The 26,689-nt window shown below is 43.1% G+C and overlaps 3 protein-coding genes across 3 annotated transcripts; 1 reads left to right on the top strand and 2 right to left on the bottom strand.

Annotated features, from left to right (window-relative positions):
• Nucleotides 1-7,242: 7,242 nt before the first annotated feature.
• H3-4 (H3.4 histone, cluster member) lies at nt 7,243-7,653 on the bottom strand. The gene has a single exon (XM_052644072.1). It carries the CDS (start codon nt 7,651-7,653, stop codon nt 7,243-7,245), a length of 411 nt encoding a protein of 136 aa, XP_052500032.1.
• An 8,436-nt stretch (nt 7,654-16,089) lies between these two features.
• LOC128050946 (histone H2A type 3) lies at nt 16,090-16,812 on the bottom strand. The gene has a single exon (XM_052643463.1). The coding sequence runs from the start codon at nt 16,810-16,812 to the stop codon at nt 16,420-16,422; it is 393 nt and encodes a 130-aa protein (XP_052499423.1). The 3' UTR covers nt 16,090-16,419.
• A 317-nt stretch (nt 16,813-17,129) lies between these two features.
• LOC128050659 (histone H2B type 3-B) lies at nt 17,130-17,510 on the top strand. Its single transcript, XM_052642967.1, has one exon. The coding sequence runs from the start codon at nt 17,130-17,132 to the stop codon at nt 17,508-17,510; it is 381 nt and encodes a 126-aa protein (XP_052498927.1).
• The last annotated feature ends 9,179 nt before the right edge of the window (nt 17,511-26,689 follow it).

Genomic DNA, 26,689 nt, shown 5'->3' with positions numbered 1-26,689 from the left:
CATTCAAAAACAAAGATCATAGCATCTTGTCCCATCACTTTGTGGAAAATAGAAGGGGAAAAATTGCAAACAGTGACAGACTTTCTTTTCTTGGGCTCCAAAATCACCACAAATGGTGACTGTAGCCATGAAATTAAAAAGACCCTTGCTGCTTGGAAGGAAAGCCATGACAAACCTAGACAGTGTATCAGAAAGCAAAGACATCACTTTGCCGACAAAGGTCTGTATAGTCAAAACTATGGTTTTTCTAGTAGTCATGTACAGATTTGAGAGTTGGACCATAAGGCAGGCTAAGGGCTGAAGAACTGATGCTTTCAAATTATGGCCCTGGAGAAGACTCTTGAGAGTCCCTTAGAGAGCAAGGAGTTGAAACCAGTCAATCCTAAAGGAAATCAACCCTGAATATTCATTGGAAGGCCTGATGCTAAAGCTCCAATACTTTGGCCACCTGACTGAAGAGCTGACTCATTAGAAAAGACCCCATTGCTGTGGAAGATTGAAGGCAAAAGGGGAAGAGGGTGGCAGAGGATGAGATGGTTGGATAGCATCACTGATTCAACTGACATGAATTTGAGTAAAGTCCAGGAGATAGTGAGGGACAGGGAAGCCTGGCATGCTGCCGTCCATACCCTTGTAAAGGGACAGACACGACTTAGTGATTGAACAACAAAAACATAAGGTGTCAGAATTGCATAATAAAAAAAAATCTATAAACAATAAATGCTGGAGAGAGTGTAGAGAGAAGGGAACCCTCTTACACTGTTGGGATACAGCTACTATGGAGAATAATCTGGAGGTTCCTTTAAAAACTAAAATTAAACTACCACATTTATGCAAAGAAAATCAGAATTTTTAAAAAATGCATGCAACCTGAATGTTCATTCCAGCACTATTTGCAGTAGCCAGCACATGGCAGTAACATAAACATCTATCAAAAGAGGAATGGATAAAGAAGATGTAACACATACGTACAATGCAATAGTACTCAGCTCGACTCCAACAGGCTCAGGCGGGCACGTGGTCAGAGTGGACTCAGCACCATCACCGTCCTCTTTTTTAATGAGGTCCTCTAGGCAATGGCCACCGAGGCCTGCTGTACTAAAGCAAAGATGCAATTACGTCCTTTATTTTCTGTTCAGTTCAGTTCCATCTCTCAGTCATATCCAGCTCTTTGTGACCCCATGGACTGCAGCATGCCAGGCTTCCCTGTCCATCACCAACTCCCGAAGCTTACTCAAACTCATGTGCATCGAGTCGGTGATGCCATACAACTATCTTATCTTCTGTCAACCCTTTCTCCTCCCACCTTCAATCTTTCCCAGCATCAGGGTCTTTTCTAATGAGTCAGTTTGTTGCATCAGGTAGCCAAAGTATTTGAGTTTCAGCTTCAGCATCAGTCCTTTCAATGAATATTCAGGACTGATTTCCTTTTGGATGGACTGGTTGGATCTTCTTGCAGTCCAAGGGACTCTCAAGAGTCTTCTCCAGCCCCATAGTTCAAAAGCATCAATTCTTCAGTGCTCAGCTTTCTTTATAGGCCAACTCTCACATCCATACATGACTACTGGAAAAATCGTAGAGCTTTCTTTCCAAGAAGCAAGTGTCTTAATTTCATGGCTGCAATCACCATCTGCAGTGATTTGGGAACCCCCCAAAATAAAGTCTCTCACTGTTTCCATTGTTTCCCCATCTTTTGCCATGAAGTGATGGGACCAGATGCCATGATCTTAGCGTTCTGAATACTGAGTTTTAAGCCAACTTTTTCAGTGTCCTCTTTCACCAAGAGGCTCTTTAGTTCTTCTTTGCTTTCTGCCATAAGGGTGATGTCATATGTGTATAAGAAATTATAATATGCTGGGAGATATTTCTCCTGACAATCTTGATTCCAGCTTGTGCTTCATCCAGCCCTGCATTTTGCATGATGTACTCTGCATGTAAGTTAAATAAGCAGGTGACAAAATACAGCCTTGACATAATCCTTTCCCTACTTGGAACCAGTCTGTTGTTCCATGTCCAGTTGTAACTGTTGCGTCTTGACCTGCATACAGATTTCTCAGGAGGCAGGTAAGGTGGTCTTGTAGTTCCTTCTCTTGAAGAATTTTCCACAGTTTATTGTGATCCACACAGTCAAAGGCTTTGCATAGTCAATAAAGCAGAAATAGATGTTTTTCTGGAACTCTCTTGCTTTTTTGATGATCCAGCAGATGTTGGCAATTTAATCTCTGTTTTCTCTGCCTTTTCTAAATCCACCTTGAACATCTGGAAGTCCATGATTCATGTACTGTTAAAGCCTGGCTTGAAGAATTTTGAGCATTACTTTGCTAGCATTGAGATGCGTGTAATTGTGCGGTAGTTTGAACATTCTTTGGCATTGCCTTTCTTTGGGATTGGAATGAATATTGACATTTTCCAGTCCTGTGGCCACTGCTGAGTTTTCCAAATTTGCTGGCATACTGAGTGCAGCACTTTCACAGCATCATCTTTTAGGATTTGAAATAGCTCATCACCTCCACTAGTTTTGTTTGCAGTGATGTTTCCTAAGGCCCACTTGACCTTGCATTTCAGGGTGTCTGGGTCTAGGTTAGTGATCACATCATTGTGGTTATCTGGGTCATGAAGATCTTTTTTGTACAGTTCTTCTGTGTATTCTTGCCACCTCTTCTTAATATCTTCTCCTTCGGTTAGGTTCATCCATACCATTTCTGTCCTTTATTGGGCCCATCTTTTCATGAAATGTTCCCTTGGTATCTCTAACTTTTTTGAAGAATTCTCTAGTCTTTCCCATTCTGTGGTTTTCCTCTATTTCTTTGCCTTGATCACTGAGGAAGACTTTCTCTCTCCCTGCTATTCTTTGGCACTCTGCATTCAGATGGAGATAGCTTTCCTTTTCTCCTTCGTCTTTAGCTTCTCTTCTTTTGTCAGCTATTTGTAAGGCCTCCTCAGACAAACATTTTACCTTGTTGCATTTCTTTTTCTTGGGGATGATCTTGATCACTGCCTTTTGTACAATGTCACGAATCTCCATCCATAGTTCTTCAGGCACATTATCAGATCTAATTCCTTGAATCTATTTGTCACTTTCACTGTATAATTGTAAGGGATTTGACTTAGGTTATACCTGAATGGTCTAGTGGTTTCTCCTACTTTCTTCAACGTAAGTCTGAATTTTGCAATCAGGAGTTCATGATCTGAGCCACAGTCAGCTCCCGGTCTTGTTTTTGCTAACTATATAGAGCTTCTTCATCTTTGTCTGCAAAGAATGTAATCAATCTGATTTCAGTATTGACCATCTGGTGATGTCCATGTGTAGAGTTGTCTCTTATGTTGTTGGAAGAACGTGTTTGCTATGACCAGGGCATTCTCTTGACAAAACTCTGTTAGCCTTTGCCCTGCTTCATTTTGTATTCCAAGGCCAAATTTGCCTGTTACTCCAGGTGTTTCTTGACTTCCTACTTTTGCATTCCAGTCCCTTATAATGAAAAGGACATCTTTTTTGGCTATTGGTTCTAGAAGGTCTTATAGGTCTTCATAGAACTGTTCAACTTTAGCTTCTTCAGCATTAGTGGTTGGAGCATAGAATTGGATTACTGTGACACTGAATGGTTTGCCTTAGAAGTGAACTGAGATCATTGTCTCATTTTTGAGATTGCACCCAAGAACCGCATTTTGAATTCTTTTGTTGACTATAAGGGCTACTCCATTTCTTCTAAGGGATTCTTCACCACAGTAGTAGATATAATGGTCATTGGAGTTAAATTTGCCCATTCCAGTCCATTTTATTTTGTGGATTCCTAAAATGTCGATATTCACTCTTGCCATCTCCTGTTTGACCACTTTCAATTTACCTTGATTTGTGGACCTAATATTCCAGGCTCCTGTGAAGTATTGTTCTTTACAGCATTGGACTTTACTTCCATCACCAGTCACATCCACAACTGGGCGCTGTTTTCACTTTGGCTCTGTCTCTTCATTCTTTCTGGAGTTATTTCTGTACTCTTCTCCAGTAGCCTATTGGGCACCTACCGACCTGGGGAGTTCATCTTTCAGTGTCCTATCTTTTTGCCTCTTCGTACTATTCATGGGGTTCTCAAGGTAAGAATGCTGAAGTGGTTTGCCATTCCCTTCTCCCATGGACCACATTTTGTTAGAACTCTCCACCATGACCCGTCCATCTTGGGTGGCCCTACATGGCTTGGCTCATAATTTCATTGAGTTAGACAAGGCTGTGGTCCACATGATCAGTGTGAGTAGTTTTCTGTGATTGTGGTTTTCATGCAGTCTGGCCTCTGACAGATAAGGATAAGAAATTTATGGAAGCTTCCTAATGGCAGAAACGGACTCTGGGGGAAACTGGGTCTTATTCTGATGGGCAGGGCCACGTTCAGTAAGTCTAATCCAACTTTGCTGATGGGTGAGGCTGTCTTCCCTCCCTCTTGTTTGACCTGATACCAAACTTGGTAGGGGTAATGAAGATAACGGTGATCTCCTTCAAATCTCTTGGGCACACACTGTTGTACTCAGTGCCCCTGACCCTGTAGCAGGCCATTGTCGACCCACACCTCCACCAGACTCCTGGACACTGACAGCAAGTCTGGGTCAGTCTCTTGTGGGGTATATTTTCTGCCGTTGTGAATTATTAGAGTAAACCAATTTAGTCATGATATGTCACCCTAAGGGCAGGGCTTCATTTCTTAGAATTCTTGGTTGCAAACCCCAACTTAAACTGGTTTAAAATCATGGCACATTTACATCCTTATCAGGGCTCTTATCTGGCAGGTCCTTATGAACAATGATGTCATAATATTATAGTATCACCAAATGCAGGGTCTGGCTGCTCTTTACTGAAAAGCCAATAAGCAGGCCTGGTTGGTGGAAAGGAAAATTTGCTTTATTTCAGATGCCAGCAACTAGGGTTGGAGGAGGGCAGATGTCCTGGAAACTAGGGAGGCAGGAGCTTTTTTTAGACAAAAGTGGGGGACAGCTACATATAGAAATAGCAGTCAGTTCTGACAGATATCTTTAAGTTGGTCACTGGTGGCCTGCGCAGCGTCATCTTGGTAATTTTAGGTACAGTTAATCTTCAGATCCAGGGTCCATTTGTTCCCATTTCTTCAAGGCCAGTTCTCGGAATTGTGGCAGCTTATGTCATGGGTAGAGTCTGGTCATCGTGTAATTAAGTTTTCACCCTAGCGTTTTAGTATCTACAAGACAGCTCACAGGATATGGCTCAGAATATTACCCATAGCTCTTGAGAAAGAACTAAAGCTTCTTGACTATACTTACTGACTACATTGTCATTATTTGGTCTCCTTGGATTGTTTTCCTTTGTTTCCACGTTTCCTACTTCTCAAATTAAACTTATTTGACTACAGTTTTCCACAGACAAAAGGCAAGTAAACGACATGAGGTTGTAGGGGGCGGGGGGTGGCGGGTGGCAGGCAAGTACCATAGGGTCCTGCTGTTTCAATAATCCCTAGCACCAGCCTGGAATTATTGGTCACAGCTTTTATTGCCATGGGATAAAAAAAAAAAGGAAAAAACAGAATAAAACAACAGGCACCAAAATAGCAGAGTTGGGAGATGAAAGACAAAGCTGATGCTAACTTGAAATACTTATCTCCTTTTAAATAACCCTAAGTCTGCCACCTGCCTTTTCTGTGCTTTGTGAAGTATTTACCTTGCAAGGAATAGATTGAATTCATAGAAAGCAGCAAACCCAGACTGGATCTGCATGTCACCTGGTGGCCTGAAATTAGAGCTCCTGGAATGAAGCAGACTGCTTCATTCCGAGATACAAGCTTTTCCGAGATACACAGACCAGGCCTGTTCGAAGTTTATCACCAAGCCTTTGGCGGTGACATACTGCAGATTATGTCCACAAGGAATGAACGTTGTGATTAGAGGTTTGAAACCTTCAAGCCCATCACCAGGAAGGGGACAGCAGCTGGAGGTTGCGTTCAATCACCGACATCCAATGATTCAATCAACCGTACCTGTGTAATGAGGCTTCCATGACAATCCCTGTAGGACTGGAGTTTCCAGGTTGGTTAGCAAGAACTCATACACACGCCTGGAGGGTGGTGCTCCACAACTCCCTGGGAGCAGAAGATCCTGCATTTGGGACCCAAGTACGTAGCTCATATCTATTTATAGCCTTTAATTTTTTATAATTAAGCCAGAAACCTAGTAAGTAAAAAAATCAACGCTATTTCTCTCTCCCCCACCCAGGGGTGGACTTTGACTTTTAAGTGTTACTTTTGCTCTAGTAGATAGCGACATACAGGCTTCATCATTTCAACCATACACATCCCAAAAGTGTAGCCCAAACAAGTGTAGTAGGGAATGGATTTTATGCATTACCCCTTTATTGCAAAGGGGTTTGCATGACCAGCAAATCTAGCAGGCGTTTAATCAACTTAATAAAGCCTCAGTGGAGAAACTTCGAAGCGTCACCAATGAACGAGAAAATTCCTTTCCCCCTAAAATCCATGCTCCCATCATCTCCACAGAGCTCCACTGCTGAAAGTATGGTTAACCACCCTGTTTCCTCAGCAAGTTCGCTCAATAGGGATGGAAAACTACCATGTGCTGCCAGGTTACCAGCTGTTCCTCAGTCGCCTCCGACTCTTTGCAACCCCATGGTGTGCAGAACGCCAGGCTTCCCTGTCCATCAACTCCCCGACCTTGCTCAAACCCATATTCATTGACTCCGTGACGCTATCCCACCATCTTATTCTGTCGTCCCCTCCTTCTGCCGTCGATCTTTCCGTTACCAAGGTCTTTGCTAAAGAGTCAGTTCTTTGCATCAGGTGGCCGAAGTATTGGCTAATTAACTTCCATAGCAAAGCTCTCTCCTTGAAAGGGTAACACTTGGTACTAACCCATGATTTCAAAGGCTTCCCTGATAGCTCAGATGGTCAAGAGGCTGCCTGCACTGCAGGAGACCTGGGTTCAATCCCAGTGTCACTAAGATCCCCTGGAGAAGAAAATAGCAACCCACTCCAGCACCCTTGGCCTGGAGAAGTCTATGGATAGAGGCGCCTGGCATCGCAGAGTAGTACACGACTGAGCAACTAACACACACACACCCTGTAAGAAACCGTATGGATGACTTAACCAGTCAGGCCTCTGAGTAACTCAAAAGGAGCTAACTCGTCTGTGTGCAGCACTCTTTTTGAGCAGCTAGTGGCTCTGAAAAGAGCCTTTGGAGTCAAAGATTAGCAGTCACATACGCCAAAGAATCTAGGCTCGTTCTCCACGAATTCGGCGTGCCAGCTGAATATCCTTAGGCATGATGGTGACACGCTTAGCATGGATGGCACACAGATTGGTGTCTTCAAAGAGACTGACTAGATACGCCTCGCTTGCCTCCTGCAGTGCCATCACAGCGGAACTCTGAAAGCGCAGATCGGTTTTGAAATCCTGCGCAATTTCCCGCACCAGGCGCTGAAACGGCAGCTTCCGAATCAGAAGTTCGGTCGACTTCTGGAAGCGGCGGATCTCGCGCAGTGCTACGGTTCCAGGCCGGTAGCGATGAGGCTTCTTCACGCCACCGGTGGCTGGAGCGCTCTTACGAGCAACTTTGGTAGCTAACTGCTTACGAGGCGCTTTGCCGCCGGTTGACTTGCGGGCAGTCTGCTTCGTTCGGGCCATGCCGCTACCACTTCCGTCACCTAGATGACAGTAGCTGCAACTGTCTCCTCCGTCCCTCGCCAACGTGCGTAAGCGCGAAGCCTGCCCTCTTTTATAGAGGGTGTAACCTTCCCATTGGCCAATCGCTGGGTGGCGTGAGGGCAGGCTAAGCTCTGATTGGTCCATGGAGGCATACTGCATGGGCGCCTGCCCCTTATTTTCGCGATGCGAGGGCTTGGCCCCGGAGGCTGGCGTCTTGGAGCTCACAGGGTTGCTCGAAAACTGAGTGGGTCTGGGTTGGATGCGGGTGGGCATCAGGTTTGGGTTCAGGTGGGCGTCACTGTGTGTGTCGCATCTCCCTGTACAGCTCCCTTGTTTTCCTCAGCATTCTCTCCCTCCCCTGTGGGCTGAGGGAAGAAAGTTCTAGAAGCTTACACTCTGTATTTGGCCTGTAGGTGGTGACAATTGGAATTTTCTTGATGGTTAAAGGAATTCCCTCAATCGTTGTGCCCTGCAGTGAACCATCTTCGCCAAATGACTCTGATGACACTCAAGATGGAGGTGGGGGCGTGGGGGGTGGGGGTGGGGTGGGAAAAGCAAAAATAAAGATGAAGTAGAGGACCGAAGGGAGGACCTCTGGCAGGATACTGCCCCCCCCCCCCAGACATGCCCTCTTCCCTGATTGGCCTTCGGCACATGCTATTTGCATTCCTCTCCCTGATTGGTGGCAGGTAGAAGCCCTATTTTGCATAAAGCTGAACCAAAAGGAGGAGTCAGCACGTATATAAAGGAGAAATCAAGGCGGATGCAGATTTTTTCAGGGGTGGTCCTCTCTCCTGTCGTGGCCGTGTATTGTTTGTTACATTTTTAATAGTTTTTCTTGCCTGAGCTCTGACTGGGTCATAATTAGTCTGCTGTTTGAAACTCTTGCTATACCAGAGGAAAGCTGAGATAATCTTGCATGCTTGAGCTGTAATTTGGTGTTTCAAATCTCTAAATGTTGAGAACCTGCTGAGAGAAATAAACCAGCCTGAGAGTTCTGAACAAGATGCTTATCTGCTCAGCTCTGGTTCAGTATTCTATCTCCGGGCCCTAACCTGGGAACTGGCTGGGCTCAGGGTGAAGCCTTCCCTGACCTACCGTCCCATCGACTGCCCTGGCATTCCACTTCCTCATACCCGATTCTTCCTAGTCTTGCTCACTTCTCAGTAAACCTGTGAGAGGCTTATAGACCTTAATGACATAGCTGAAGGGCACCAGAATGTGCCATTCCCAAATACTGTGCTGCTTGAGCGGAAGGATTATTTTAAATTAGACACTTGTAAAACAGCTGATGGGAGAGCATTCTGAGGTCTCCTCTTTCTTACTGAAAACGGGAGTTAAAACTCCCTCGTGAAAGATGCCTGCCCTGTGCAAAAAGAAACGGTCTTGTCATCAAGGGTGAAACATTAAGACCAAAGAGGATTCTGCACAAATTGACCTTACTAAGATAATTCCTGTCTTGTATTTTCCCAGGTATATTTTAGTCATTTTTCCATAATTGCCTTTCTTTGTTCAATCTAACACAAAAGCATTTAGGTTTTGTCTGTGGGTATTCATTTCCTTATGAGGGCTCCTGAGTCATGGTGAAACTTTCATGCTTTGCTCTTACTAATTCATCTTCTATTAACAGAGCCCCAGCTAAGAACTAAGATGGGTAGAAGAAAGAATTTTCCTTTCCTATTGCAATAGCCCTTTCCCCTCCCTTGCAATAATCGTTTCAAATGAAAATCTGTCCTTAGTATATCTGGATTTGTTTTTCATTTGACAGTGATTGTTGCACAAAGTCCTGCCACCCTCTTCAAGTCAGGTGTGGTTGGCTAGGAAAGGGCAGGAGGACCAGAGGGACCATCCAAAGCAAGCCCTGGTGTGCATGATGTGGGTCTGACTAGGGACAGACTCTTCATCTGACTGGGATACAGTGGTTAATCTCCAAGCCATCACTCATTCAGAATAGGCAGTGTCAGAATCTCTGCATGTTCCCAGGGTTAAAGAGTATGATGACGGATGGATAGATGATGGTAGTTTGGTAAAGCTCAAGACTATTTAAAAATATTTTTAATGCATAAAGTGGAATGCCTCAGAATGTTTCTAAGTATGTAAAAAAAAAATTAAATACAAAGAATCAATTATATTGAAGCTACCAAAATATATACAAACTATCAAAATATAAATTCATCACATCATTATAAATGTGTATCTTTATCAATGATTAAACAACTTCTAATTGGAGACTTACAACTACTGTCATTTCAAAGTAGTTATGGACATTAAAGATATTTACAGATCTCTGTCATGGCCTTACTGTGACATGATTCCATACCCTAGCCTCTATTTAGCATACCAAGTTCAAAGTGATTTTCCTAGAGTTTGAAACATAGGTTTATAGCCAATCTCAGTCCACTTTCAAATGACACTATTTCAATTTCATGGGTTAGCGCAGGTAACTTACAAATAGTAATAACAATATTACCATTTCCTCCCTTCCATCCCTAACATTGCTGTCATTATCATCCAATCTATTGCTGCCGTTACTATTTGAACAGTTATCAGTTATTAAGAATAGATGCATTTTTTTGAGCTGGATCAAAGAGAATCTTGCTGTGATATATGTCAGCGTATACTGTCAATGTTTTCCTGAGAGTTTATAGTTTCTTGCCTTGCATTTTAATCTTTAATCCATTTTGAATTTATTTTTGTGTATGGTGTTAGAAAGTATTCTGTTTTCATTGTTTTACATGTAGCTGTCCAGTTTTCCCAGCACCACTTCTTGAAGAGGCTGTCTGTTCTCCATTATATATTCTTGCCTCCTTTGTCAAAGATAAGATGCCCATAGGTGCTTGGGTTTCTCTCTGGGCTTTCTATCTTGTTCTACTGCTCTACATTTTTAGTTTTGCAGCAATACCATACTGTCTTAACGACTGTAGCTTTGTTTTAAGCTGAAGTCAGGAAGGTTGATTCCTCCAGCTCCATTCTCTTTTTTTCCTCAAGATTGCTTTGTCTGTTCGGGGTATTTTATCTTCTCCTTCACTTTTGATGAATAATTTTGTTGGATACAAAATTCTAGGTTAGTGATTTTTTTAAAATACAATAATTTGTACATATGTCATGCCACACTTTCACGATTTCTGATGAGAAGTCTTTGTTTTAATTTTTTTTTTTTACTTTATTTTACTTTACAATACTGTATTGGTTTTGCCATACATTGACATGAATCCACCACGGGTGTACATGCGTTCCCAAACATGAACCCCCCTCCCACCTCCCTCCCCATAACATCTCTCTGGGTCATCCCCATGCACCAGCCTCAAGCATGCTGTATCCTGCATCGGACATAGACTGGCAATTCGATTCTTACATGATAGTATACATGTTACAATGCCATTCTCCCAAATCATCCCACCCTCTCCCTCTCCCTCTGAGTCCAAAAGTCCGTTATACACATCTGTGTCTTTTTTGCTGTCTTGCATACAGGGTCGTCATTGCCATCTTTCTAAATTCCATATATATGTGTTAGTATACTGTATTGGTGTTTTTCTTTCTGGCTTACTTCACTCTGTATAATCGGCTCCAGTTTCATCCATCTTGATGAGAAGTCTTAACTTTGTCTGTAGTTAGTGTTGCCCCACCCCCAACCCTGGTTCTTTCAAGGTATTTTCATCTTCAGTTTTCTGTAACAGAATGTAATGTGCCTCAGCATAGATTTCTTTTTTACTGGTGGTCTCTGAACCTCCTGGATCTGTGGTTTAGTCTCCATCCTTTTGGAAAATTCTCAACCATTATTCAAATATTTCTTCTACTCTCTCCTCTCTTTTCTAATTACACATATGCTACAGCTTTTGCCATTATCCCAGTCCTAGGATATTCTATTTTCTATTTATTATTATTCCTTTTTCATTTTGGATTTCAGTTTGGGAGATTTCTATTGACATTTCTTCAAGCTCATGGATTCTTTTCTAGACTGTAGAAAGTCGGCTAAGGAGCCCATCAAAGACAGTCTTCATTTGTTACAGTGTTTTCAATTTCTCACATTCCCTTTTGATACTTTCTTAGCATTTGCTCTCTACTTTATCCATTAGAGCCCTTAACATCTTAGTCACAGTTTTAAAATTCTGGTCTGAAAGATAATTCCAACACTTGTATCATATCTGAGTCTGGTTCTATGCTTATTTAAATCAATTTGGACTAGGTTTTTTGTTTTGTTTTTGCCTTCTGATGGGAAAGACTAACAAATCTCTTCCAGAAAATGAGAGATACCAAGGGAACATTTCATGCAAAGATGGGTACAATAAAGGAGAGAAATGGTATGGACCTAACAGAAGCAGAAGATACTAAGAAGAGGTGGCAAGAATACACAAAAAGTGAAAGTGAAGTCATTCAGTTGTGTCCGACTCTGCAACCCCATGGACTGTAGCCTATCAGGCTTCTCCATCCATGGAATTTTCCAGGCAAGAGTACTTGAGTGGGTTGCCATTTCCTTCTCCAGGAGATCTTCCTGACCCAGGGATTGAACCTGGGTCTCCTGCATTGCAGGCAGACGCTTTGCCATGTGAGCCACCAGGGAAGCCCAGAATACAAAGAACTATACAAAAAAGATCTTCATGGCCCAGATAACCACGATGATGTGATCCCTTACCTTTAGCCAGACATCGTGGAGTGCAAAGTCAAGTGGGCCTTAGGAAGCATCACTGACAAAGCTAGTAGAGGTGATGGAATTCGGTTCAAACTGCTGACCCACATGCTCTCTAGGACATTTGGGGGGCAGATTTGATATCCGGCAGGAGTGACCTGGAAGGACGTGACCCAGAGGGCTGCATGTGCCTGGGAGTAAGCTGAGGACAGGGCAGCAGGAGGGAGAGGGGTTCTGGAGGTCCATGGGCAGCACCGACAGGAGGAGCTGTTGAGTCCAAAGTTAAGAGGAGAAGCACCAAGACCTGGTGTCCCTGGAGACCTCTGCAGGAGGCAGTAGAACCCAGCTGACCAGGAACTGGGAGGGAGGGAAGCAGGCAGAGAAAGGGATGCAGTTTTAAGCTTCTGCTGGGCATGCACTGGAGAAAATCAAAGCTTCTTGAGGCTTTGTGAGCAATGAATATAAATGACCCTGGCTGGAGGTAGGGGTTGTGGAGGGGGAGGCATTAGGCAGATTCTGATGACCAGGGCTGGGGCAGCCATGCAACAGGTTGATGTAGAACAGCTCAGCTCAGCCCAGATCTGATGGCACTAGGAACTGGGTGACCCAGGACTTCAAGTGCTAATCCCAAGTTCCTCTGCCCTCCCTAGTCAAGGGAGCACAGAAACTTTGGGGGGAGGAATCCATTTGCTTTTTCATTTCCAAGATTCTTGAATTTGTTGGTGAATATATGGAAAGTGATACTGTAGGGAGGAAAGACTAGATGTGCAGCAGAGGCTGGGTACAGGCCACACCTAGAGAGAGGTGAGATCACCTATTAGACTTGAGCCAGGCTAAACTGAGAATTCCAAAAACTAGGAACAGTTTATCTGCAGTGAGCATGGATGCTTCTGAGGCTGCCCAGACTGCATTCTTCTTCTGGGATCTCCCTCCCTTTTCATCTTTCTTAATATTAAGTGCCCTCCCATAGGAATATTGGGAGAATGACCAAAATAATTCCATTGAAGGGAATGATATGTGTCAGTTGGCTGGGAAGAAGGCTTAAAACTCCACCGAGTCAGGCAGAAGGAAAGGCTATGGCGACCCAAAAGACTCCATGCCCCTCTCCCAACATGGTCTCTGAGGGATGCTACTGTGCAGGCAGGCTGGCCCACACTCCACCTACTGGATAAAAGTGATGGAGACACAAACTCCTCTTCTTTTTAGTGCATATCCTTGTATTAGGTTCATGTATCTTTTCAAATCAAGGTGAAATTCATATAAACCATTCTAAAGTGAGCAATTCAGTGACATATAGGCATTCACAATCACCTCTTTCCATCTCTGAAATATTTTCATTACCCCAAAAGTGAACAATACTCCATATTTTCCTCTAATACCCAACAGACTTGCAACAACTTATCTACTGTCCTTATGAATTGGTTCTGTATGTGATCATGTAAACAGGATCATACGATATGTGACTTTTAGTGTCCAGCTTCTTTAACTTAGCACAACCTTTTTGAAGTTCATCCATGAACATGTCATTCTTTTTTCTGACTGACTACTATTCCACTATGGCTAGACCACATTTTGTTTATCCATTCATCTGTTATAGACATTTGGGCTGTTTCTATCTTTGGGATGCTGCTGTGAATGAGAGATGGGTGTCTGGGTAGCTGAGTCCATATCTGGGGGATAGAATGGCTGGGCCATACACTGTTTTCTTCTTTAAGCATGAGTCTGACGAGCTTTCTCTATGCAAGGCAGGCAGCTCTGCATATTGCATGATGTTTCTAAAACTGGTAACCCTGATAGATGATCAGACCAGACCTGCCCAACAGAACTTTCTGTCATGATGGAGACCTTCTGTATCTGTTCTGTCCAGTGTGGTAGCCATTAGCCATGTGTGGCTAGGATGACTGAGAAACTGCACCTTTGTATTTAATTTTAATTAATTGAAAATTAATCAGGGCTTGTGGCTATATAAACTCAGCCTTAGAAGTGACAAAAGAAGGGCTTCCTCTTGGAGCACCTCCCCCCTCATGCTTCCCAGTTAACACTCCACTAGAGGCACTGAAAATCTGGAGCTCAGTGATAACGCTTGGAAGACCCAAGCTCTCTGTTCCTGAGAAACCTTTCTTTCTTAAATAACACTGAAGGGGGTGAAGACATACAATGACCTACACAAATATCAATACAAAAATAGAAGTTTACAGTAGAATTGAAGGCTGTCACCGGAAACACAATGTACAGATCTCCAGAAGACTATAATCTCGTGCATAATCCTTGCAGTTTGTTTCATTGAAATGGGTCCCATTAGGCAATGTGAATGCTACTATCTACCTACACTGCAGAGGAGTTGGCTGTTGTTTCCATCCACACTGATGGTTCTTATCAATTTTTGGTGCAGTTTTATATTGCTAGGATATTTTCTAAAGACTAGCAAATATGCGGTTAGCTCTAGTGTCGAGGGAGCCGTGGTTTGAGTACATCTAATTAAAAGTGAAGTCGCTCAGTCATGTCTGACTCTTTGCGACCCCATACTGTAGCCTACCAGGCTCCTCTGTCCATGGTATTTTCCAGGCAATAGTACTGGAGTCGGAGAAGGCAATGGCACCCCACTCCAGTACTCTTGCCTGGGAAATCCCATGGATGGAGGAGCCTCCTAGGCTACAGTCCATGGGGTCGCTAAGAGTCAGACACGACTGAGCGACTTCACTTTCACTTTTCACTTTCATGCGTTGGAGAAGAAAATGGCAACCCACTCCAGTGTTCTTGCCTGGAGAATCCCAGGGACAGAGGAGCCTGGTGGGCTTCTGTCTATGGAGTCGCACAGAGTCGGACACGACTGACGCGACTTAGCAGCAGCAGCAGCAGTACTGGAGTGGATTGACATTTGCTTCTCCAGGGAATCTTCCCAACCCAGGGCTCGAACCCTGGTCTCCTGCATTGTAGACAGACGCTTTACAGTCTGAGCCACCAGGGAACCCCAATTTTGTAAGATAAATACTTATTATGTAACATTCCTAATGTTTTAGTGGCCTATATTATAATAAAAAAATTAATGGAATCAGTAAGGATGACAGCAAGGATAACATTTACTAAACTCATAGTGTGCTGGAGATTTTTAAACATGGGGATTACTATCGAATTACTCATTCAATCCCTTAACCCCATGAAGTAAGTGCTATTAACGTCTTCACTTCTCAGTAGACTTTGCAGAAGTGTATCTGGTACACCCCACCCCTTATTTGTAACATCATGTGGAATTCATGAACAATCATCTTTTGAAATATCCACATATATATTACTTAATCTGGTCCTAACACTGTTCATTTTAAATTTACTGAATTCACGAAAGTAGTTTTATCAAATTCAATGTACTAATAATTTTGACTTTAGCTATCAGTTTAAGGGGATCTCTTATTAACGTTTAACCAACCCAAATATAGTAATTTAAACTCCTTTAAATAATTATTCTATACAAAATAAAATTTCCTTTAAAAATGTGCACCTATTTTCAAAATGTAAACTGATACATTTCAAATGCTGAAAATGCATCTAGCAAGACATATCCTTCCCAAGATCTTAGAATTCACAATACAATAAATTCTGATCTCATGTTCTCTAAAAACCTAACTCGTGCATTCATACCCTTTAAGATGTAAATCACGTTTATCTATCAGAACCTCAAATGGCAGATTTTCTTCTAAGATTACTTTCAATACCAATTCAATGTATGGATTTCTCCTGGAATAAGAAAACAGTCCGCACTCGGTGTCTGAATGTCACAGTAATGACTTCTCGCAGTCAAAAGTAGCTTGTCACCGATAACAAAGTCTTAAGGATGAGTGGGATTAAAACTCCATGACCTTGGGGGTGAGATTCAATAGAAAATGTCATTCCCTGCTGCAAACGAACACAGCGCCCACTGAGCCCCTATGAGCACCCAAATCATGTCTCTGGTTCGATTTCCCGCAAGCCCAGCCTTGCTCAGATTCGCACAGAAACGCGCTGCGAAACGCGCCCTTGGCCAGTACGGCTCTTTTCCAGACACTGTGGGTGGCTCTGAAAAGAGCCTTTGGTGTCAGGGAGCCCCTGGGGAGCACGACCGTTTCCGGCCCGCCTCCGCCGCCTCACTTGCCCTTGGCCTTGTGGTGGCTCTCCGTTTTCTTGGGCAGCAGCACGGCCTGGATGTTGGGCAGGACACCGCCCTGCGCGATGGTCACGCGACCCAGCAGCTTGTTGAGCTCTTCATCGTTACGGATGGCTAGCTGCAGATGGCGTGGGATAATACGCGTCTTCTTGTTGTCGCGCGCCGCGTTGCCCGCCAGCTCTAGGATCTCAGCCGTCAGGTACTCCAACACGGCTGCCAGATAGACAGGCGCGCCAGCACCCACACGCTCAGAGTAGTTACCTTTGCGGAGCAGTCGATGCACTCGGCCCACAGGAAACTGCAAGCCCGCGCGCGAAGAGCGCGACTTCGCTTTCGCGCGCGCCTTACCGCCCTGTTTGCCTCGGCCGGACATCTCCCAGTCACGCACAACGACAAAACAGAGCCCCAAAACAAAACGCCAACCAACAAATTCCCCGTAAGCAGAGAGTCCTTATATATAGTCTTGAGGTAGTGCAGCCGGCGCCGCCCGATTGGGTAGTGATGGTGACCAACCAGAAAAGAAAGTCACCATTTCCCCCTAATTTGCATCTGCCTTTTCCAATGATGACGTTGCGCGTTGCTTGACCCTATCAGAAATTAGAAACTCTGGATCCCTCATTTGAATACAGGACGTATAAGTTGAGTTGCTTTGCAAAGAGGCTTTTTTTCCTATCTGAAGGATCCGCCGTCATGCCTGATCCGTCCAAATCAGCTCCTGCACCCAAGAAGGGCTCCAAAAAAGCTGTTACTAAAGCTCAAAAGAAGGATGGCAAAAAGCGTAAGCGCAGCCGCAAGGAGAGTTATTCCATCTACGTGTATAAGGTGTTGAAGCAAGTGCACCCGGACACCGGTATCTCTTCCAAGGCCATGGGCATCATGAATTCGTTCGTGAACGACATCTTCGAGCGTATCGCTAGCGAGGCCTCCCGTTTGGCGCACTACAACAAGCGTTCTACCATCACGTCCCGGGAGGTGCAGACGGCTGTGCGCCTGCTGTTGCCCGGCGAGTTGGCCAAACACGCTGTGTCGGAAGGTACCAAAGCTGTCACCAAATATACCAGCTCTAAATGAGGTGCACCTCGGTGCCCGGAAACCCAAAGGCTCTTTTCAGAGCCACTCACAAGATCGAGAAAGGGTGTCGAACACGTGAAGGGTTTGTTATGTAAAAGCATCTCTTGTCTACTTCGTAGCGGCTCGTAGGTTACTAGGAGGGCGCCCGGATTCTTCTCACTACCCCCACCCCAACCCCTGTCCCATAGACGTGTGCGCGCGTGTGTACGTGAACAGAATGCGAAAGCGTACCTGTGTTTTATCTGGTCGGGGATGGGCTGGCGAGAAAAAATAGCAGTGCGGGAAACAACGAAAAGGCCGCGTGTCCACCCCTGCTTCCGCTCAAAGCTATCGACGCTTCACTAAGAACCTTGAGTTAAGTGTTTTTAGGGTCTGGAGAATGCCATTTACGAGGCTTGCGAGCCTGGTACAGTTTTGTGTGCGCATGATGTTCGCCTGTGGGTGGGTGGCGCGGGTCATCATCACCCCCCCCCCCCCATCCCCCGCTTCCCCAGAGGGATCGTATGCCATTCGAATACCTCCGTGTTCATTAATGAGTGAGCCGGAAGATGCACTGAAAGACGCTCTGGGTGAGGTCTCCCGGGGGTGTTGTACAGCTTTGGCGCTAGCGCCTGGCGATGCATCTCCGCCCAGACCAGATATCTTTATCCTAAGACAATGAACATTTACGGGAGGATGTTTCCATGTCTGGATTCTTCAAAGGCGGGATGTTTGAAACCGAAAGGAAAATGGAAGCGTGGTGGAACACAGCGCCCTGTGCTCGAGAACCGGATGTAATAAGCCCACCCAGGCTGCAGGTAGTTAGGGGCGGGGGTGGGGAGAGGAGGGCAATTTAAGAGAAAAATAACCTTTTTCTCAGCAAATGTAAACTTCCATTTCAGCCCCATTATTCTCAGTGACGCACTAGTGACGCAGAATTTTCCCTTTGAGTTCATGGCATTCATTTGGAAAGTGTCGTCTTAGTTCAGATAAAGTGCTTTAGCGTGAAGAGTTCACTCTGAGGAAGACATCGCCCACCTTTTTTGCCTGTTTTTTTTTTTTTTTTTAATGTAAGAAGGGGATTTCAAATAATCACTTTCTTGAGCCGTTCTGAGAATTAGATGTGTTGAAAGGTCGTGTCATCATCTCGGGCCAGGAACTGACGTTCAATTAAAGGCTGACGACCGGGCTTTTGCAAATCATGTCCAAAGGAAGAAGGTTGCATGCTTGATTCAGTGGAAAGGACGGGAGAAAACGTGCCCACCGCCACCGTGTCCTCAACCACAGCGGCTGGAAAACGCCCACCTCATTCCTTTTTCTACATGGGTCAACTGTAAAAGAATTTCTAAAACCCCAAACATTTTAAAGTTGGCGTTCAAAATACTTTACGGTTAGTTAATAGTTGCAAGAATGCAAATCCCAAGATAGGACGTTTTACAAAACAAAATGGTCTCATATCAGTTATTTATTTTTTAAATATAAATTTATTTTAATTGGAAGCTAATTACAATATAGTATTGGTTTTACCATACGTCAACATGAATCTGCCACGGGTGTACACGTGTTCCCCATCCTGAATCCCCCTCCTACCTCCCTCCCCATACCATCCCTCTGGGTCATCCCAGTGCACCAGCCCAGAGCATCCTGTATCGAACCTGGACTGGTGGTAACTTTCACATATATTATACATGTTTCAATGCCATTCTCCTAAATCATCCCACCCTCGCCCTCTCCCACAGAATCCAAAAGACTGTTCTATAGATCTGTGTCTCTCGCTGTCTCGCATACAGGGTTATCGTTAGCATCTTTCTAAATTCCATGTATATGCGTTACTATACTGTATTTTTTTTTTTTCCTGGCTTACTTCACTCTGTATAATAGGCTCCAGTTTCACCCATCTCATTAGAACTGATTCAAATGTATTTTTTTTAAGGCTGAGTAACCAGTCCATTCTAAAGATTAGTCCTGGGTGTTCTTTGGAAGGACTGATGCTAAAGCTGAAACTCCAATACTTTGGCCACCTCATGCGAAGGGTTGACTCATTGGAAAAGACTCTGATGCTGGGAGGGATTGGGGGCAGGAGGAGAAGGGGACCACAGAGGATGAGATGCTGGATGGCATCACCGACTCAGTGGACATCAGTTTGGGTAAACTCCGGGAGTTGGTGATGAACAGGGAGGCCTGACGTGCTACAGTTCGTGGGGTCACAGAGTCAGACACGACTGAGCGACTGAACTGAACTGAATACTCCATTGTGTATACGTACCACAGCTTTCTTATCCATTTGTCTGCTGATGGACATCTAGGTTGCTTCCATGTCCTGGCTATTATAAACAGTGCTGCAATGAACATTGGGGTCCACGTGTCTCTTTCAATTCTGGTTTCCTCAGTGTGTATGCCCAGCAGTGGGATTGCTGGGTTGTATGGCAGTTCTATTTCCAGTTTTTTAAGGAATCTCCACACTGTTCTCCATAGTGGCTGTACTAGTTTGCATTCCCACCAATAGTGTAAGAGGGTTCCCTTTTCTCCACACCCTCTCCAGCATTTATTGCTTGTAGACTTTTGGATCGCAGCCATTCTGACTGGCATGAAATAATACCTTATTGTGGTTTTGATTTGCATTTCTCTGATAATGAGCGATGTTGAGCATCTTTTCATGTGTTTGTTAGCCATCTGTATGTCTTCTTTGGAGAAATGTCTATTTAGTTCTTTGGCCCATTTTTTTGATTGTGTCGTTTATTTTTCTGGATTACATCAGTTTTTTAAAGGTTTCTATTGAAATAGCTATTGAATACCACAGTCAGTTTATAGAATACACTATTAAATTATTCGTTAACACTGAGCTAGTTTATGTAATTCTTTTTCCACCTGGAACTCATATTTTCATTCAACTTCAGATTCAGCATTTCATCCTAATGCAAGATACGTATATTTAGCATTGTTTCATCTACCTACTTTATACACAAAAATGGAAATTGAAATTTAAAAACTTGTTGGTGAGCAGAAATAAGCTTAAAAATCATCTGGACAACACACTATTGTTTAAATATAAATAAGTTTTGATAGGTTTATATAAAACTGATAATAAAACTTTAGTGAAAACTGCATTTAAAGATATGGATAGTGGTCTCTGCCTCCCACACCCTCCTTTCCTTTCTGCCTGAGTTAGTTTGTGCACTCATGGGTATATATAGTATTGTTATAGTTAGTGATAGCAGTGTGCAGGCATTCTTTCTTTCCCCTTGTTCTCTTTTATAGATATGAGTGTTTGAACGTATCTGTATGTTCTATCTGTATATGTTTGAACATGTCTATACGTTTGAACATACCTATACGAACATATCTAGTGTTCTAACGTGTTTTTTATAGTCTGAAACAATGTTTACAAAAATAAATACTTCGAAAAGGAAATTTTTTCCTAGCAGTTTTACTTCTTTGCCTTCCTAGTTGTAATACAAAATTTAAACAGTGATCTGTCATCAGAAGACAACACCTTTCATTTTCTCTGTAGATACCTGATTCATATTAAAAACTACTGGCCTCTGGTGGAGCTCCTGCACTAGAGGTGGCCAAGTCATGAACCACAACCTGTCAACAGGGCTGCCAGGTCAGGACGGCAGAGGCGGCGGCGGTGGCCGTGGGGAGCTGCATCACCAGCACTGGCTCTTCGGCATCCTCAGGGGGCTCATCAGATGGTTAGCCCTGAAAATGCCAAATCCAGCTCTGATGATGATGAACAGCAGATGCAGCTTGATGAAGAAATGGAGAATGAAATTTGCAGAGTATGGGATATGTCAATGGATGAGGATGTGGCTTTGTTTCTCCAAGAATTTAATGCTTCTGACATATTTATGGGAGTACTGGCCAAATCAAAATGTCCTCGATTAAGAGAAATATGTGTGGGAATTTTAGGTAATATGGCCTGTTTCCACATTCAGGGAAGAAAAAAGAGAAAGAGGCCAAGGTGCTTTCTCTTAGCAAATCTTTACTTTTTATTTGGAAAGGACGGCCCTCCCTGGCCAGAACCATGTCTAATGTCCGTCCCTAACTGCAGGTATTTGAAATCAAGTACTTTTTTTCTTTCTGGCCTCTACAAGAAAGAAAGGCAAGAGAGAAAGGAGATACGAATGGCTTTTGAGTATACTCAGTTCATGGTGTTTGCCACAATATGCAAACCTTTCTATCCATTTAAATTGTATTGATGCCATGCTAGGTTGTTAGTAGCAATCAAAAGTAATTACCAGTTTAGTTTTGTTACAGTTCACATTTTTTCCAATGTTTTACATATGAAAATGGAAATGCTAACATTCTGATGAAAGAACACTAGCAAAATTCTCTGGTTTAATTTCAGAAAATGATTTGCTTGAATGAATTCAGCTTTTTAAAATTAACATTGAGGAAGCTTCATAACATCTGGGTTGTTCACAAACTGTTATATGTGATTTTCCTCTCACACTCTATCATTCATTATAGTGCTTCCTAGTGAAATGTATTCAGAGGATCAACCAGGTACACTTATAGGAAGTACCCAGTTTGTATTATTTCAGTTGCTGAAAGTGGACTTTTAGTAGATTTTCAGAAAATATCAGTTATGAATGAAATAGCCAGCTCTTTAAGCCTCTCTTCTGGTATAGCCTCTTCTCAGTATATTGCAGAATCTTTTATGCTTTAAAGCATTGGTCTTGCCTCACACTTTGTATTTTTTCCTTGAGTGACTTTTGCTGATAAAATACAGGGCTGCCCTGTGCTGTTCGTAAGAAATCTATAATTTCCAGTTTTGGGGTAGTTTTAGTGTTAAAAGTACCCTGCCAAAAAGAATTGAACAATAAAATTAAAATCTTATCGGTTAAACTCTTAAAAAAAAAAAAAACCTACAAAATTCAGTTCTTCAAATACATTTTAATCAGTTCTAATGAGATGGATGAAACTGGAGCCTATTAATTATACAGAGTGAAGTAAGCCAGAAAGAAAAACACCAATACAGTATACAAATGCATATATATGGAATTTAGGAAGATGGTAATGATAACCCTGTATTCGAGACAGCAAAATAGACACAGATGTATAGAACAGTCTTTTGGAGAGGACGAAGGTGGGATGATTTGAGAGAATAGCATTGAAACGTATATTATCATATGTGAATTAGATCGCCAGTCCAAGTTCGATGCATGAGACAGAGTGCTCAGGGCTGGTGCACTGGGAGGACCCAGAGGGATGGGTTGGGGAGGGAGGTGAGAGGGGGTTCAGGATGGGGAACACATGTACATCCGTGGCTGGTTCATGTCAGTGTATGGCAAAACCACTACAATATTGTAAAGTAATTAGCCTCCAATTAAATTAATTTTAAAAAATTCAGTTCTTCACTTTGAAATAGGGGCCTGCGGACTGGGTCCAAGCCCTCAGCCTCCTACCAAATTAGATTGGGAGTCAATATCTTAATGAAAACTTACAGTCATATGAAACTAGTTTCACAGATCCACATGATTAATAAGCTTAAACCATAGGTAGGTCTAACAAATGGAAATTGTCTAAAGCAGAAACTGTGATAGGAGTGGCAACCGCAATGTTTAGTATCAAAAGTAAAATTAAGAAGTAAAATGAACATTTTACAATAATTTCATATATAGTTCACAGCTTTCTGTGAATAATACAAAACACCAATTAATTTCTTAGTACTTTTTATACTAGCACAGAGAATTAGCTTGAAGTTAAAAAGGCTGCCCCTATTTGCTGAATAGTCCAGTGGAGGCTGCACACAGCCCTGGGTGCAGAATGCACCTGATTTGGCCCTCTCCTAGGAGGAGAATCTGTTAAGGAAGAGGCAAGGCATATGGAATCTCTGCTACAGAGAGTCTATGATTAAGAAAATTGGGGAAAAAATGTATATAGAAACTATGTTTATCATATTGTTACAACAGAGAAATATATGGTCTCTTACACTAAGTGGAAAGTTAAACTAGAGCAGTTAACCAAATACTTGAGAATACACAGAGGTGAGGAAAATGGGACTCAGCACGATGGAGTCATTCTCCAGAGAATAACAATTTCAAATTCTCTGAAATAACAAAGGTAAATGCTTAAAATTAAGGATCTGAAAGGAACTGGAGGAATTTTGCATGTACACAATCTGAAATGCATCTAGGTGACTCCCTTTTTCATCTAGAAATTTGAAGTCAAATTTGTTATTATGAAGTAAATATTTTGGAGGAGGAAAAACTCTCTTTAATAAGAAATTACAAATGCAAAATAGAATTTACTGTGCAAGAGGTTAAATATTGATTAAAGGGTAGCAGTCACTGGAAATGATGTGTGTCAAGTTCCTGAAGGAGGGATCAGATGACCATTGTCCACCTGAGGGAACACAGCTGTGAATCCAAATCTCACATAGCATTTTGGCTCTTGGAGATTGGGTTGTTCTGTGAAGGTGTTTTTCATGGTTTGGGAATCACCAGCACTATGAGATATTTTTTAGATTGAGAACAGCATGGGCCCGTAAGGCTTTGCATGCCTTAATTGTTATTAAATGTGTCATACAGGCAACATTTATTTTGCATACAATTTACTGAGGTTTTTAAAAAAGTACTACATTTGTTTTATTGAAAAGCCTCTTCAAAGGAGCATAAAGAAGTTACAATAGACATCACAGAATTATAAACGGTCCTGAGATTACTATGAGTAATTATACACCAATAAAATTAAAAACCTAGAAGAAATGGACAAATTTCTAGAAATGTACAATCTTCCAAGACTGAGCCAGGTAGAAATAGAAAATATAAACTAACACCAGGATTGAAACTGGGTAATAATAATCCTTGACCAAACAGGTTCACAGGTGAATTCTACCAAACATTTAGAGAAGAGTTAACACCTATCCATCTCAAATGATTCCAAAAATTTGCAGAGTAAGAAATGCTTCTGAACTCAGATCTGAGACCAGCATCACCCTGACATTAAAACTAGACAAAGATATCACAGCAACAGAAAATTAGAGGCCAATATCACTGATGGCTTGGAATAAAAACTAGTTAACATCGTCAAAATAATAGGGAATGAGGCTGTAACTAGGGGGCCGTGTGCCTGAAAGCACATCACAGCTGTCCCTAATCTTATTAGCTGTGAAAGGAATATGGTGGCTCAGTGGTAAAGAATAGCCTGCCAATGCAGGGTTCTTCTCCCATAGGATATGTCTCCTCAAGCAAGGGCGAGAAAAGAAAAAATAAATGAGACTATCTGAAACTAAAATATGTTTGAATAGTGAAGGAAACTATCAACAACAAAATGTAAAGATTGCTTACTGAATGGGAGAAGATGTTTGTAAATGATATGTCTACAAGGAATTAATATCCAATGTATACAAAACTCATATGACTCAACATAAAACCCCCAAACAATATAGAACAACCCAATTGTAAAAAACGGGCAGAGGATCTGAATAGATGTTTTTCCAAAGAAGATATACAGATGGCCAATAGGCACCTGAAAAGATGAGTCACAGATAAATGAGTCGCAGATATGAAAGGTACAGCATGGGAAATACAGTCAGTCAACAATTATATGGCCTTCCCTGGTGGCTCAAACGGTAAAGAATCTGCCTGCAATGTGGGAGACCTGGGTTCAATCCCTGGTTTGAGAAGATCGCTTGGAGGAAGGCATGGGACCCACTCCAGGGTACTTGCCTGGGGAATCCTTATGGATAAAGGAACCCGGCGGGCTACAGTCCATGGGGTTGCGAAGAGTCGAACTCAACTGAACCACTGAGCACACACAATAATTATATAATATTTTTGTATGCTGACAGATGACAACTAGATTATCATGGTGATAATTTTAAAATCTTTAGAAATATGGAATCACTATGTTGTGTATCAGGAATTAACATAGTGTTGTAGGTATTTTACACTTCAAAAACAAGCAAACTCATAGAAAAAGAGATCAGATTTGTGGTTACCAGAGGCAGGGGTGGGGAGGGGATGGGGAATTGGATGAAAGCAGTCGAAAGGTACAACTTCCAGTTTCTTTTAACTTATACAATGATATATGTTAATTATACCTCAATAAAACCGGGGAGGGGGAAAAAAAAAAACCCAACTCAAACCGTTTATGAAGCGTATGTCAAAAAGGCATACATGTTTTTCGGATAAATAACCAACGTAGTTCGAGGGATTTTAGCTGAGTCTTGAGGGTCTAGACCACTACCTGTGCTCCCGCACTTTTGATATTTTAAACAGGAACAGACTTAGTACTAGGACTTACAAGAAGCTGCTCAAACTCAATGCTGCTTAAATGCTTGAGGAAAGAAACTCAAGCGCTTTGCCGTGGCAAAGGCCGGAAGGACGCCCCCAAAAGTCACAGCCTGGTCTGCGCTTCAACACTCAGAGCCTCACCAAGTGTCATGTCCAGCACACCCCGGCGTGACCCACGAAGGAGTGTGGTTAGAGAGGGAGGTTGGCACTAAGCCTTGTCGGAGGTGACCCCCTCACCTGCAAGGCACTTGCCACTTGCAGACAGAAGGACCTGGACCGGGTTCAAGAACTCAAGCGGCAGGGCTGCGCCCTCTCAGGCTTCTGACTGGGGCTGAGGCTAACACAGCAAGTCTCTTTGGTGAATATACCACTTTAAAACTTAGCTTTATTTCAGGAGCGCACTCCCATCTCCTCCATAATCCTAACTGAACAGCATTTCACACCCACACCAGGAGGCAGGCTCTTTTTTTGAGCACTGAGGTGGCTGTGAACGGAGCCTCTGAAGTTCAGAGCACTGCGGCCCACCTATTTGGAGCTCGCGACCTTAACAGTCTCGGTATTTGCGGGCATGACACACTGCGCATGGGGCAGCCGTGCAGATGTGCACTTTCTGTGCCTCACCTTACATGTTCGTAAGAGCAATTGTAGTGCGCCGAGGCCTCGCTGAAGCATGAGCTCAAAGGTGCCCTTGACCACCGAGTTCAAAGTTATCCACGGGCATGGGAGAGATACCTGTGCTGGGGAGTACCTTATACACGTAGATATCTTAGCTCTGCTTGTGGCAGCACTAATTCTTTGGCTTATCCTAAGCCTCCCAGACAGCGGTCTCGGAGCGGTTCTTGGGCGGCGCCTCTGGAACGGAAGACAGGCGGAACCAGCCTTGCGGCGGGCGGCGGGGATGACTATTTATTATCTCCATATTCAAATGAGGCCTCCAACTCCCTAGAATCTGATTGG

The sequence above is a fragment of the Budorcas taxicolor genome, chromosome 7 (assembly GCF_023091745.1).
Source record: "Budorcas taxicolor isolate Tak-1 chromosome 7, Takin1.1, whole genome shotgun sequence".
In the NCBI taxonomy this organism is placed as follows: Eukaryota; Metazoa; Chordata; class Mammalia; order Artiodactyla; family Bovidae; genus Budorcas; species Budorcas taxicolor.
This window is presented reverse-complemented; position numbering and strand designations above follow the sequence as displayed.

Coding starts and splice junctions, on each gene's coding strand:
- H3-4 (XM_052644072.1), bottom strand. CDS start 7,653: ATGGCCCGAACGAAGCAGACTGCCCGCAAGTCAACCGGCGGCAAAGCG.
- LOC128050946 (XM_052643463.1), bottom strand. CDS start 16,812: ATGTCCGGCCGAGGCAAACAGGGCGGTAAGGCGCGCGCGAAAGCGAAG.
- LOC128050659 (XM_052642967.1), top strand. CDS start 17,130: ATGCCTGATCCGTCCAAATCAGCTCCTGCACCCAAGAAGGGCTCCAAA.